The sequence below is a fragment of the Folsomia candida genome, unplaced genomic scaffold, assembly GCF_002217175.1.
Source record: "Folsomia candida strain VU population unplaced genomic scaffold, ASM221717v1 Fcan01_Sc001, whole genome shotgun sequence".
Lineage (NCBI taxonomy): Eukaryota > Metazoa > Arthropoda > Collembola > Entomobryomorpha > Isotomidae > Folsomia > Folsomia candida.
Window position 1 is genome coordinate 15,653,634 of NW_019091193.1, and position 14,870 is coordinate 15,668,503.

The 14,870-nt window shown below is 36.4% G+C and overlaps 2 protein-coding genes across 5 annotated transcripts; both read left to right on the forward strand.

Annotated features, from left to right (window-relative positions):
• Positions 1 to 203: 203 nt before the first annotated feature.
• LOC110852527 lies at positions 204 to 11,436 on the forward strand. 2 transcript variants are annotated; one of them, XM_035846641.1, is made up of 6 exons: positions 204 to 402; positions 6,915 to 7,067; positions 7,341 to 7,487; positions 9,048 to 9,095; positions 9,181 to 9,270; positions 10,311 to 11,436. In XM_035846641.1, the coding sequence occupies exons 2-6, from the start codon at positions 6,918 to 6,920 to the stop codon at positions 10,917 to 10,919; spliced, it is 1,044 nt and encodes a 347-aa protein (XP_035702534.1). In that variant the 5' UTR covers positions 204 to 402; positions 6,915 to 6,917; the 3' UTR covers positions 10,920 to 11,436. The 2 variants fall into 2 exon arrangements, with proteins under 2 accessions (XP_035702534.1, XP_021956321.2); XM_022100629.2 differs by lacking the exon at positions 204 to 402 and adding an exon at positions 1,395 to 2,506.
• Positions 11,427 to 14,671, forward strand: LOC110843057. Of its 3 annotated transcripts, none has more exons than XM_035846638.1 (5): positions 11,427 to 11,758; positions 11,835 to 12,613; positions 12,717 to 14,099; positions 14,160 to 14,298; positions 14,381 to 14,671. In XM_035846638.1, the coding sequence occupies exons 1-3, from the start codon at positions 11,452 to 11,454 to the stop codon at positions 13,281 to 13,283; spliced, it is 1,653 nt and encodes a 550-aa protein (XP_035702531.1). In that variant the 5' UTR covers positions 11,427 to 11,451; the 3' UTR covers positions 13,284 to 14,099; positions 14,160 to 14,298; positions 14,381 to 14,671. The 3 variants fall into 3 exon arrangements, with proteins under 3 accessions (XP_035702531.1, XP_035702533.1, XP_035702532.1); XM_035846640.1 differs by having other exon boundaries at positions 14,163 to 14,298; XM_035846639.1 differs by having other exon boundaries at positions 12,717 to 14,095.
• Positions 14,672 to 14,870: the final 199 nt, after the last annotated feature.

Sequence of the window (14,870 nt, forward strand, 5' to 3'; positions counted from 1 at the left end):
TCTGTTGGTTCGAGATTAAAAGCATGCATCCCATGGGTTGGTCTGTTTTAGAAAAAAATAGCTAACACACAATGCGGGATTTAAGCCAAGCATGCATGAGCATGACCTTCGATGATGTTCATCCAACTGCATTAAAGATGTTGCCACAAAGTAAAATAGCGTGAATTTTTTGATGAGCATTCTAGTCTGCAACCTTTTTGACTTTTAACCAACACGATGTCCAGCAGCATCTGTGTGTTTTATTGCAGGAGCTCTGTGCAATCTTTGGTTTAGTGACAACAAGGAAAAAGTTCTTGAAATCCAACTTTGAACCATAAATTATTATAAGTTGTGGGGGGTTCCAACGTCAAAGCTGTTTATCTGCACCCTACAGACAATCAAAATCTTTGCATTCTTTCCCATGTAAGTACGTAAAACTTGTGTTTAGACTTATTTTAGATCATCAACTATTATTGCATGAAATCCTTCCTTTCGTGACAATTCCATTTTTAAGTCTAAACAAAATCTCAAAATCCTCGACAGTCATTATTATCCAAAACCTTTAACGTTGTGCGTATAAGTTAACGACCATTCTTGTTAGACCACAGTTTCTTTCTCCTTCGATTAACTATATGGCAGAGACACAAATTTAACAATAACATTGGATCATTACGCTGACGTGTACTTCATCAGTTCCTATAACTTATTTTTGTCTTGGTCTGAGGAAAGGAGAAATTGACAATTATTTAGCTCCGTCGGATGCCCGATATGTGCATTTGTAAATACTTGTATGCTCTGTTCTCGTTATTATGAGAGGGCACAATCATCCCCTTAAATGGACTTTTGAGTTACGACTCATAGGAAACATAAGAGTGCTAATGGAATTTTTACTTGTGGGTGCTCACATTTGGATCGCAGGATAAAAGTCAATCATTCAAGATTTAACCAGCAGATTCACATTCCAGGCAGTCTTTCCTCTAATGAAACCAACTACACGAGGCTCGACACGTTTCATTTATACACTTTTTTTACGGTGTTCAGCAATATTACTAGCCTTCCGATTTTGAACCTTTGTATGTATGCCTAACCGAATTCTCTTGAAAATTATGTATAGTGGAAACCCAAGCAGAAATTTAAACAAATCAAGGTGATACATTCATTGTTGCTTATCTGCTGGTCATTTTGATAGATAAGTTCAAGGAGGTTACTTTATACACGAGGAGCATAATCTATTAAATCCATCTTAAATTTTACGGAATCTATTCGGCTTTATTACACCATAAGATGTTTAAATATTGTGTTGTTTCAACACTTGAATGAGTTTTGGCGTTCTGACGACTGCTGGGTTCCCTTGTAGTAAGATTAAAGTAGTATTTGTAAGGTGGAGAAGAGTGCACTGTATTAAATTAGTGCTATTTTTACGCAAGTTGGAAAGGGTTCTCCGTGCACTCTTCCTTCTCGCTATCTGATTCAAAACAAGTGAGGGTGCGAGTTAAGGTTCTTTTTAAAATCGCCCAAATAACAAAGCTACAAAGCGTCATTTAGAAACTCAGTCAAGTTTGAAGTTTGAACAGCGAAGCAGTTGCAGAGCATTAGAGCGTGTGTCGTGCTCTCTCAAGTTCCGAGCTGATTTTCATTCCAATTTCTGCCATTCAAGTTCCTTTGCTATTTCCACTCCAGAAACTGTTTCTCGTCGTCGAACAAAGTCAATCAGTATCAGTCAGTTGTATCAGTATTTCCTAATCGAAACCCTGGCGTATCCTTCTGTTTAACTACTTTGGACATAAAACAAAGAAAACCAGGCAGGCAGGCAGGATTAGTAACTTGTGTACCAGTTATTTTCCTTACCACTCGAGTGACGTTTTCAAAACGACGCGTTTCCTTCATTGTACAAAGTTTTTAGTCAGAATTCTAATTTGTGGTTTCTCCCAACTAGTCTCTCTCCCAGAGAATTTGATAAGTTTGGAGTGAAAGCAAGTTTATGCTTACAAAGTAGATCATAAAACATTTTATTGGTCTTATTTTTGCGGGTAGAAGGTCCATTAAGGTTTATTAACTGCTCTTTTAAGTTGTACAAAGTTTTCCATTTAACTTTAGAGGAAATATTTGAACATTCCAGATATACATAGATATGTACAATTGTTACAAGCTAAATACATGTGCAATACACAATTGACAGTTCCTAACGTTGAGATTGAGACACATCGGGAGATATAACAGAAATTCATAAATTTAATCGATAAACCTTCAATAAATATACCTTGCCCAATAACCGTGGGCACAGTAAGAAAGTATCAAAAGACCAAAAAGTAACAAAAATCTAAAGGAACTCACATCCAGTTCTACATGTCATTAGTTTAAGTGTTGAAGTTACCGTGAATAAAAAAGCAGGATAACATTTCCACAAGTTAAACAGCATAACAAGATTTGAGATTGGTGTTGGTTTTAAAAACCGGAAATGGGATCCCCATTTGCCATGAAACATCGTTGTAACCCCACGGCCATGCAGTCATCGCTCGCCCCTTGCGTAAGTTAGTCTGTCATTCTACGTCGTTCGGTGAAGTAAAATCTCCTCACTTTGCTTTCATATTCACCGATTCCTGCTTAATATGAAGAGAGGGGATTCTGGGCTGCAAGTTAGCGGCATGAAAAATGCATTTCTTTAAATTTTCACCAACAAAAGTCAACCAACATCACCAATCATCATAAGGTGACATGTTTTTCCACGCATGATACGCATCCTTGCAACAACACCACCTTCATCATCTCTTTCTTTGGGCGATGTGCTACAGATTCAAGAAATGATGAGATCTCTAGCTCTCTTACATCTTGACGGGAAAATGCACATCTTATATACCCATTTACGTAATGTATCATTTTTCAACTCCACTAATAACGACACGTACAAGTTTCATGCTTAATGAGTTGGGATGAAAAATGAATTGCATTAGCGTTATGTTTGTACCGCAATTTGCAACATGTTAGGCACAGTAGAATTGCATCACATTAATCACTCCTCAATTTTACCATGCGGCTATTTAAAGACGCTAATAAGGTTTATTAAATATTACCCATCTACCGGTTTCTTAGGTGGAGTTTCGACTAATATTGAGATTACGATAGAATATCCAGTTAGTTAATATCCATCCATCAGTGGTCAACAACTGTGATTTTCATTTGGGGGAAGTGTATATTTTTCGAGATTTTACAAAACAGAGATCTTACAAGAACAACTATTATTATGTATTTATGAAACGGTAAAAAGTGAGACCACAGGGAAATTCTTGAAGCACCATCAAATGAAACCATACTCACCACGATGTCACACGCTTTTATGAAAAAGCTTGCATAAATCTATGAAAAAATTAAATCGAGTCGCATCGTCCATTCTTGATAATATTGTGGACATGTTAAAACAGCAGGATTGCTTTAGAAAGTGGTATCTATTTAGTTTTAATTTGCTATGTATCATGACAAAAACTGTACTCGAAATGACTTTGGGTAAACAATTTTATGCATAGTCAACTCGTTTGTAATTGCTCACAATTTCCACAAGTAAAAGTAGATTGCACACCACTTTATCGTTTGTCCACCGCTTTTGACTTGTGTTGCATCCGAGTTTCTTTTGGTTTGTGTATAATTGAAATGCATTTCGAGACAAAACGCTAGCAAAGAAGAGTAACAAGGAGAAGAGAAATACGATTTTTAGTTCTTGTCACTCAATACGCTTTACGGTGGACAATAGTAAAGTGTCATATAGAAACTAATTAATTCAATTACATGCTAATTGAACATTCACCAATGTCACTGCTCAATTCCTTCACTGATCAAAAGAAGGTCTATGGTTGCATATTTGTAGTTCCCTTCTGATGCTATACTTAAATCTAATAAGTATACATATACATACGTATTTACATAAATTTCCGTGCAAAGGAAAAAATTAGTACACTGCATACTTTAATGAAACGTCTGGACTTTGTACTTTTAGAGCTCAAATAAATATTTATTTACGCATGTACCAGCTCCTTCACGGAAAGTAGATCCAATCAGCATGAATTGTTGGTCATCATAACAATACATGGTTCATAATCTTTATTTCCGACCAGAACAACACGTCCCATTATATTTGAGAGTGACACAAAAAATTAGCAGCTACACTTTCAGTCTTCCTTCTGCAGACTCTTTGTTCAAGTGGTAGCATCACCAGGAAGATTGACAATGGAGTTCATCTCCTGTCTCGTACAATGCGCGCAGTCAGGGTTTTGGTGCGAGGATTGCGACTGCGACTCGGCAGGAAGCGAGGAAATGGCAACAAACCAATTTTAACCATGGACGAAGAAGTACAATTGACAATGAACCATTTCGTTAAGCTCAAGAAATTCTTTCAGGAAGTTCATGCGTACGTAGAAGAGGGGCAGATATTCACCAGTCTGTTTGTCAATGGCATGGCATCGTCACTGCAACTGAGGAGTCACATGCTGTGTTATCAGGACAAGAGTGTTTTAATCCCTTAAATACTGCAATTTGTAGTTTTAAATACTGCCATCTACTCGGGTTGCTCTCTAAATGTGGAATACTCTAGGTTGTAATAAAATCTAATTTATTTTTCTTATGTAGATAGATCTGCTCCATTTTTTGCACTCATTGTTTCTTGCCATGTTCTCTCGAGGAATTCCCCTGCGATTTGTTCCACGGAAAAGACGACTTAACTTGAGGTCTTGTCTTCTGCTCGAAATGTTCAACTTGCACATATTTCCTTGTCACTTGACACTTTTCCATCGAAATTCAATCCTTGCATTTAAGAAAATAAATGGTGGACTTACTTATGCATAAGAACAAAGGGCGCTCATGTAAAATATGAAACTTCCATGACTCGTTAATGGACATTCTTTTAGCAAAGGCCTTGTGCAATTGAATATATATTTAAGTTAATATACGAGGTCACTTAATTTCATTGCTAGGCAGAGAATGCGCTGGAATAATTGCATCACAAAGTACGTAAGCGGATTTATCGGTTTCAGATTGTACTGTCTGAAAATGTTCAATAACTTTGCAAAATCAATTAACCACAAAGGAAAGGACGTAATATAATAAGGACAAGAAAATTAACTTTAATGAACAATTAACACTTACTTTCTAGGTTTACCAAAGCCTTGTTAACTGATTCAGTTACTGTTTTCCGTGACTAGAAGTAACCATTAAGAAATACATGTTGAAAAGATTGATGCATTTTAATTGAAATTATATTATTTGTTATATCGCTCATAGCGTGGAGAAGATTTGCTTATGCATACAAAGCAATTAAAGTACTCACTACTGGCTGGTCGGCTGTGCACAACATCCAGGAAGTCGATCCACCCTTCCTATCATTATCTTTGTCATTAGGATTCAATTTTAGCTTGCTGCATGCTGTGAGAGATGGGCTGAGATTTTTAACCAGTAGCAAGCAAATTCCAGGCACAGCTACACGAGTCCGACTTAACATTGCAAGAATATCTTTAATTTATGGCCAACTTGGTGTCTCACCACCAGAACTAACATTTAAAGCTTATTTTGGTAGCAACTGTGTTGTGACGCTGGATGACAAACAGGGGGAATTAAATTAATGTTGGTGAACTATTCATCAGCCACACAAACTTCAATTCACGGATTGTTCATTAACATAGGCTTTTCTTGCAACTACTTATTTAACTTAAATTTATAACTGATGACAGTGCATTTTGATAGCCATTGGAGAAGATGAGTAGTTTTATCAAATGCGCTTTTAGTAAATAGCTGGGAGTAAACAATGCATCAAACACATCAATATATTTATCTTATGACGTATGACGTTTCAGGAAATAGTTCATTTGTGTAACACAAAGCTATGAATTAATTATAAACCCTGCTGGATTTGACTGTGATATGATCTATGCATGCAAGGGAACAGTGGCATCAACGTTTTTATGCATCCCATTGGACAGTCCATATACATAATACTAATACATGCAATTCAATACAAAATAGTATTATTAAGTCACATGCTATTTTAGCAGCTACATTCAGAACACAATTTCAACCAACTGTCACTTGTGACATTTTTATACAAACGTTAAAACAAACTCTGGTCAATTTAGTGCTTATGAGTCATGCACTGCGAGGATATGGAAATCCCATCGGACAGTTCTCTGTTGTTGAAAATAATGCATACTCTTGTATTGCGTGGTCTGTGACAGCATCGGTTCATAGTTAATTCTAAATTTATAATGTTTTGGACTTGAAAGTCTATTGTGAAGTTGACAACTCAGCTCGAGTGCAGTCCTTTGTGCATTACTGGGTTGCTCGCGATCGGCGATTTTATTTGCACCCCAGCATTCAAAACTGAGCATATTTATTGTACGCATTCTTATGTACACAAATCATTCGTTGTGATTGTACCTTAAAAAAATAGTGTTGTACACTTTTAGCGTGGACACACCTTTCATATCCGAGGCGCAACAATTTTAGTTTTGATACAACTTTTATCCGCAAATCGTACGCTTAAAAACCGTGGTTAGTGGGTGGGCGAGATTCATAGTAAGGCCAGATTCAGTTGTGGAAACAACTCCATGTGAGCGTCATAATATTCCATTGTGGTATTGGGATTTGCAGCTCGCCGTTGTTGGAAAACTTATTTTATTGTTTGGTTGGTGTACTTCTGATAAAATGAATCAATCCGGAAACGCATCTCTACCTTTTGGAGGAATCTGATAAAAAATCTGCCCAACATTATAGAGCACATAATAATCCTCATTTTCTGCCTAACGTTTGAACAGAAATGGTGTTCACGCTGATTTTGCCCACGCTTCACGTATCCACTGGACGTAATAATTCATACAATTAACACAAGTGTTTTTTTCGATTTTTCATGGCTGTCCAAATTTTGCCAAAATAAAATGGGACGTCCGGAAACACAGGAAATGATGCCATCAGTTTCATCCCTTCGGGACCAAGCGTCCCGATGTGGACGACTAAAAAAACTGAGCGGAAAGGGAATTCTCACGTCTGGAACTTGGAGAGAGAGGTTTTGTCTTTTGGTGAAGAATAAGCTCTACTACTATGAAAATGATGTAAGTGTGCTCCTAATAATTATCATAATTTAATCAGCTAATTACTTGCCTAGTCAGACTGATTTTTATATGGAATATTTAATATCGTGTGTAGACATCCCCCTAATAAGTATCTAATAATATCATTTACTAACACAAATGACCTTGGGAAATATTATTTAGCATATACAGATTGCGTATGGTTTTAACTATTAATAATATTTTAATCAGACACGCTTCACCACAATATCATTACTTAAATATTGCAATATAAAATTGGCATTGTTTTAACAGGAGGGAAATGGGACAGAGAAGTACTGTGGAACTGTGAATCTAGATTATTTCGATACCTGCACAGAAGCTTCTACCCGGATGGCCAGGAAAGCGACCAATGTTTTGGTTATTGGGTCGTCAGATAAAGGATTCTTCGAGTCTCATTCGGTAAGTGTTGATTTATGGCATATAATATGTAAATCCATTCCATTGAAATGCATAGTTTGTGGCATATAGGTCCATACTGACTGAAAAGAGCATAGTAATTGCTTTTGTGACACATTTAACTCAATAAGACAAGTTTCCTTCTTTAGACTGAACAGGGTCTCCCACGATTATTAAACAATTGGAGCCAAACCTTCTACTAACTCTCTAATCGCTACACCATTTTCTGTGATAACCGGTTGTTTTCCTCCTGAGCTATCCATTTCCATTACGCCATAGAACTTTTAGAATAGAGACACAAATTTGTTCTGATTTTATTCAAACAATAACCGTGTCCGTGAGTAAATAAAGGTTTTCTCATATTACTCGCAACAATAGTTGTAGTATTTTTTACAGAAAAGTTATTTTCAATGGCTTACTTAATACACGAGTGTGCAAAAATTTATGATTTGTCGGTACGCAGAACTTAAGTTGTTGGATATCTTAATTGCGATCTTTGGCACGCTCCTTAGTCAAATCCGGAACAATTTTAGCTTCAACGTAAGTTTATAGAACGTACGTACATATCTAGTTGTCAACCTTTAATGTTGGTGACGATGAAAGTTAACAACTTAATTTACCACGAAAGCAAATTCGCGCTGGTCATGAAATGTGTTTGCCTATTGTTTTAGAAGGCTGAATCAAATTATCGAGACAAATACTCACATTAAGCATTAAATAATCTCCTCTTTAGGTGGTATTTGAGTACAAAATCGAGATAAAATTTTGTTAATTGTAATAATTCCGCAATGTATTGATACACACATATGTACAATTACAACTGCTGGATTGTGATTCGTAACAAACGCTTGCAAAAAGTCTTTGTTTGACATAAAGGTATACATACATGTATACCCATTTAATTTTTTCTTACATATTTATTATGAACATATTTATTATGAACATATTTATTATGGAACATAGTGTAGGTTCTAGCTGTGCTGCATTTACTTAATTCTAAGGTCAGTTTTTAAGCATGGACAAATTAATTAAAATAGTATTGCGAGAAAAATATGAAATATCGCGACATCTAGATCAGTCGCCATTCAAATGGTGCTACTCGTCACTAATTGTAAAAGGTGCAATTAAAATAAAATAAAATCATCAACTTTATTTTTATCAAACAATAGACAAAGGAACGAGTGTTGTAGAATTTCACGCATTGGTGTGCTTGCCTTCTTAACATGAAAAGTGCATTGTTTACCAGCGTCTTTGGATACACAAGGAATTTATCAGTGAGCAGAAGAAATGCAACTTCCTCCTACTTCAATGCCAAGTGTAGATCTTCACCCTCATCGCATTTTCTTCTGAATTGTTGAGTCAGATACACCATTTGTATGTAGGCTGGGTTCACCGGCTTGGTTTTGGTTAAACGACAGATGGTTTCAATACACAATTAAAAAGTCGGATTGGAACATTCAACTTGGGTTTTATGATGGGAATTAAGGTTTAGAGAGTTTGTTGTCTATGTGGTGTGGGTGTGTTGAGCAAGTGTCGTTTACTTAAGCTGTCGAATTTTTACAGGGTCGACATTACTTTTCGGCTGAAACACTTCCAGAAATGAAGGAATGGGTGAGTGCTAAATTCGTTATTTAATGTATTCAGAGTAACAAAATTGCGATAATGTGAAGGAACATTTTGAAATCACTTCACTCAGGTGAACGCAATAAATTCTGCAATGAAAAATCACATCCGGAAAGAAAAAAAGACAACCAGGGATGGATCACTCACGCCAGGACAAACCAAGGTAAAGTGCTCTCTTATGTACATACACACAGATTTATCAATATGCATGCATGCATTTATTTGTCACTGGATTTGTCAATTTGACATTCGACACCAATGCTTTTAGTTCAGCACTATTAAAAGTCCTGCATCTGCTTATACATAATACAACTCATTTGGATATAATACAACAGCTATAAATATTGGAGATTGGTTTAATTTCAACAGTATGACCAAACCGAAGTGGCAACATTATGAAATCAAATTATTTTTAAAAGCTATTAGCAATGTTAATCAAAGTAATTAAGTCTTTACATTGCATAATGGTAGTGTATCATAATAAAATCCCACAAATGGAAATTAAACGAATATCTGTATGTACAATACATGTAAATAGTTAAATATGCACTTAATATGCAATGTTTTTACGAACTTTATATATTTTTATGTATCACAAAACTTGTGGTGGGTTTTTGTATTGATTATGTACAACACTTTTCCTGTCACAAAACTTGATACGTAGGATGCATCACTACACATTATGACACAGACATGATGTGACAAATGTAGTTTACTTATTAGCTCAGTCGGATATTTTAATTGACTGGTTGAAGGAAGTTGCAGTGTGTAAATTTCTCGGAATAATAAATAAGCTGAAATACTAATATGTACATTTAACAATAACATGGGTATAAATGTAAACATATTCCCTCACGTACAACACACAACACATTTGTCAGCTCATATTCATATTCATTAAATTTGTAGATCTTGGTTTGCAGGACAAACTGGTGAACTATGACTCATAAAGGCTGTTTATTATAACTAAATTTAATTGAATTGCTACACACATAGTGACCAACAACTGAGTCTGCATGAAATCTCAGTTATTCAGACAAATTATTTCTGTGACATACTCATCCTAAGTAAACTGCAATTGAAATTGAGTTTGTTCATACTTCTCAATCTTATCGTTTGTTTGCCATGCTAAAGGTGCCAATTGAAGTCATAATTTTGCAACTTCATGACTTGTAGTTTAATATTGTATGTTTTGCCTGACAGAGAGATTCCTCAACGAAGACAAAGTCCAAGCAGCAGGATGATTCACCAACGGGAACCCTGCCCAGAACCGGTGCACGCCTCGACAACCTTACAAAAGGACGCCCTCGCGGTCCTCAAGGTCGACGGCTTCCACGAAAACCACAGCGTCCGAATGGAACACCTAATGAGACAGATCCCGTACTGGACTCTGAGGACGAAATGGGAGTGGCGAGGGATTCTTCTCATGGAAGAGCGGCAACCATGGTGGAATCTTCGTTAGAAACGAATTTGAAAATCAGGTTGGAATTTGAATCGAAGAGTGAGGATGAATTGAGGGTTAACAACTCGATATATTTGAGTGACGCCACTTCTTGTTCTAACAACCAATCCCCTAATGCTAAACGCTTGAGTTTTGAACAAGCTTGGTTTATAACTTTGCCTGATTCTCCTCGTAAATCTGGCAGCAAGTTGGAGGAGGAAGATAACACGTCGGATTATTCAAGCATGCACGGTTCTCCACCATCTACCAAAAGCTCGAAACGGAGTCCTTCGGCATCTCCCACTAACAATCCACCTGCTCGAAACTCTCTCAAAAGTAGGCTCGAAAAATTCCTTTGTTCATTATTGTAAACTGAAGAGACAAGAGCTCAGGATGATCCAGTTGTAGTACGTTTAAAATCGCTATATTCTTACATTCTGGAGAAATACGCGTACTGCTGTGTTTTTTTACCATACATACTCCCATAATTTGGTTTTGTTGTAGCAGTCGAGGATTATGTACGCTGTTTCTTCTTCTCTATGTTTAGAGCTCTATAATTATTTTGAAAATTGGATAACACCACGCACATACATATACTTTTTTAGGACAATGACAACAAATAATTTTCGTGCTTGTAATCGCATGACTTTGTAAATATATTATATGATGATAGTTGAAGTAAGAATGAGTCATAGGTGCGTCTAGTCGTTGTCAACTTTCCTCAACTCGACATTATGCTATATTATAAAAGGGAATAAGTGACTGTGATTTCAAAATTAAATAATCAAATTATACCCGTAGCTAGCCGCATTAAAAATTCGGATGTGTGACAAATTGAGTTTTTTAACTAATGTGTGTGATTTTCTAATAAATATATTTTAAATAATATCCTTGATTTTGTGCATGCATGGTATACATCGACCTTGTTCTTTTACTTTCAATTTATATGTATTCAATGTGACAATGTCCAAACTATTAATAAACAGCACCAAAAACATTGTGGACGAACAAATTCAAATGGGAGAAGAATCTGAGTCTTGGGACAGCACTGAATCCCGAGAAGTTGACGGAACCGATACCCCAGATATTGAGCTCATCTACGACTACAGCTCTTCGGACAGTAATGAAGGATCTGGAGGAGAAAAACTGTGCACTCAAAAGGCATTGGCGTCAGGTGGTTATATTCAACGCCGTCCTTTGTCGCGAGCAGGTCGTTAGAATTTTTAATCACACGATAAAATTTTATAAAACCAGTAACCAACCATTTGCTTACGTATTTATGATAGGAAGCAATATCCGAAACTCTTCCGTGACTCCACCGCCATGCATCTTAAGAAAGAATCGACGAGAGCAAGAAAGCAACAACAACGTCATCAATCCCCACAAACCCCCGATTACAAATCATGCACGAGACTACAACAGCGTCCCAACGGAATTTGGATCGTTGCACCGAGCTTCAAGTGGGAGCAGCTTGAGTACTCTCACTGCAGACACATACTCCGACATCAGTAATTTATCAATGGGTATTAATGGAGGGCCATTTTTGTCATTGCAACGCAATAATAAAGCCAAAAAACCACTGGGGAACATGGAAAATGGTTTCAATAGTAATGGTGCTCACCAACAACACGTATTCCCACCCACAAATATGAAAATGCAAATATTTCAACACCATCAACGTCAGGCATCCTCAGTTCATGGGTCTCCGCTTCTTAACAATGGATACATGTTGAATCACCATATTCAAAGAAATGGCCACCACAGCAGCAGTCAAAATAGTAGTCCCAACAATACTTTTGACCGGAATGGTTGCACATTTAACACGAATAATACAAACGGATTTCAACTGGAGAGAAATTTATTCTCGTTGAACAAGGATTTGGAATCCATGTCACAAGAGACGAAACAATTGGATGCAGACGTTACTGGGATTCGTCAAGATGTTGGAACTATTCAAGAAAACATTGTAACTGTACGGACGGCAGCAAACTTTGCACAAGAAAAAATGGCTCGTTTACAAAATCATGTCAACTATGTTGAAAAACAGATTGCCTCATTAATTCAAGTAATTAATTAAAAATTTGATATGCAATTATTCACAAATTTACATCGAAAAGTATATAAAAGACAACATTTTTATTCTTTTTTACTTATTCCTTTTTAACCAGGAAGCATCATCAATGAAAGAACAGGCTCACGACTTGTTGGATTCTGCAAAAAATGCACAAGACTTGCAAACGAATTTGATGGAGGAGGCACAAAGCCTGGTTGCATTCCTCAAGCACTCTGCAAATTTTGGTCCTGCCAGTACGTATCACCACCAACACTTTAATGGTCATTTTGGTCAGCATCCTTGCCCTTCATCTCCACGTGGGACACCAGTTCCTTCTTGTTGTGGCGTTTCAACGCCTCGCCAACAGTCATCTCCAGTGCCGTTGAATATTATACGACGGAGAGGTAAGACTCCGGAGAGAAGCATGGGCGCAGATGAAGCTGATCTATCCACTCTGAACGAGTCGTCGGTCACTGGCGGCTATCAACAAACCGAGTGTTACGACTCGCTTAAATTGCGAAATGGTAAATCTGTCATTTCAAAAACTAGCTCAGGGGGCGCAGTAAACGGTAAGCGAGCATCGATCGTGGACCCTCTTGATCGCAAACCCATCGTGGCACGATCCCCAATTCCTTGTGGCAATCAATCTAACAGCGAATGCACAAAAGTCTCTCATCTTTGATTTGTTGCATTTGGTCTACAATGCATATTTGCTTAGTTTGGTGCGTAAAATTTCTACGTGACAATAAAATGTAATACTTTGCTTTGGTTTATAAAATTGTGTGACTAAAGTGCGTACATCCAAACCTGGAGAATAAGGGAATGGTTTCACAAGTCGATAATTCCAGTATAACTGACTCGTAATAAAACCAAGACTTGATGCTATACACGGATAGCTGCAGGATGTCTATCAATTTAGTTTAGTTATTCTCATTTAAATATTTAGAATTGAAGTTCCTAATGAAAGCTCTGAAGCTTTAACTAAAATACGTGGGTGCAATATTATCTCAAATAAAACTTGAAAAAACTATGTGCCACTGCCAAAGTTGTGCTATCTCATGCTTAATACATTTTCATGATCATTGTCCATTATCTTTATCAATATTTAATAAATTCGTTTGTATTGTGTATTGTACTCTGATTTGTTTTTTTTATTCAGTCATTATTCTGCTGCTTGCGTCACTCTATCGTATTTATCAGTCCAACAAGGTTTAATTACGTACAAAAGGTATTTCTGGGTACCTATATGTACAAATACATAAGTATTTTTATACTATTCAGCAACAGTTATGATGTCATAAAGCCGATGCACAGTTTGGTCCATAATAGTAGAATAGTGAAGCTTAGGATTATCAGCGTACTAAAGATAAATTTGTACAAGATCCATAAATGCAGATTAAAGGGAGACTCAGAATACAGACTTTCATCATCAATGTATCATCTAACATGCATTCTTCCTAAGATACGTATTTAACTTTGTGTTGGCCTGTCAAAGTCGGTAACGTGTCTAATTATTTTAATTCATATATAAAATACGTAATGATTTTACATGTTGTAGAAGAATGGAGGACTCATGTGCAATTGACAAGTTGGAGAAGCACATGGAATTCTTTGTGAGCACTGCAATTCGTATTCAGCTATTAATTAGTGAATTGGTTTCCAATGACTTTTTAACTTTCGAAGAAGCCGATGAAGTGGTATGAGGATTGCTCAAATTTTTACTCCATCGACTCCAATATATATAGAAATTTTGAACCTTTAGAAATATTTTATTTTCAGATGAAACTTGTGGAACGGAATGACCGTTACAAATACTTATTCAAATGTGCATTTTCTCGCGTCACTTCATCAAATATTAACTATTTTCTAAAATCACTTAAAACTTCTGGAAACGGACACCTTTCTGATAAAATTATTCAACTGCAAACCGACTAGGACGACTTTGGCCTATTTTTTCGTGCAAAATTCTGAAACCCTTTTTCAAAGAGTAGGAATCAATTAAAATGGAATAAACAATGTTTACAACTAAAAGTAACTGCTAGTTGAGTGAATAAACATCATTGGCCAAAATCTGTAAAATTCATTCTACACTTGAAAGTGCACACATGCATGCAAGTATTTAAATCAATAATATGTATCTCATCTAACAATGACAAAAATTGTGAGAAACATCCCTAAAACCATTTGAATCATCTCTGAAATTACTACAAGGAGAGAAATCTGATTTGAAACCTCGGTTCCCAGTTCCTATTAAACCCAAATAATATGG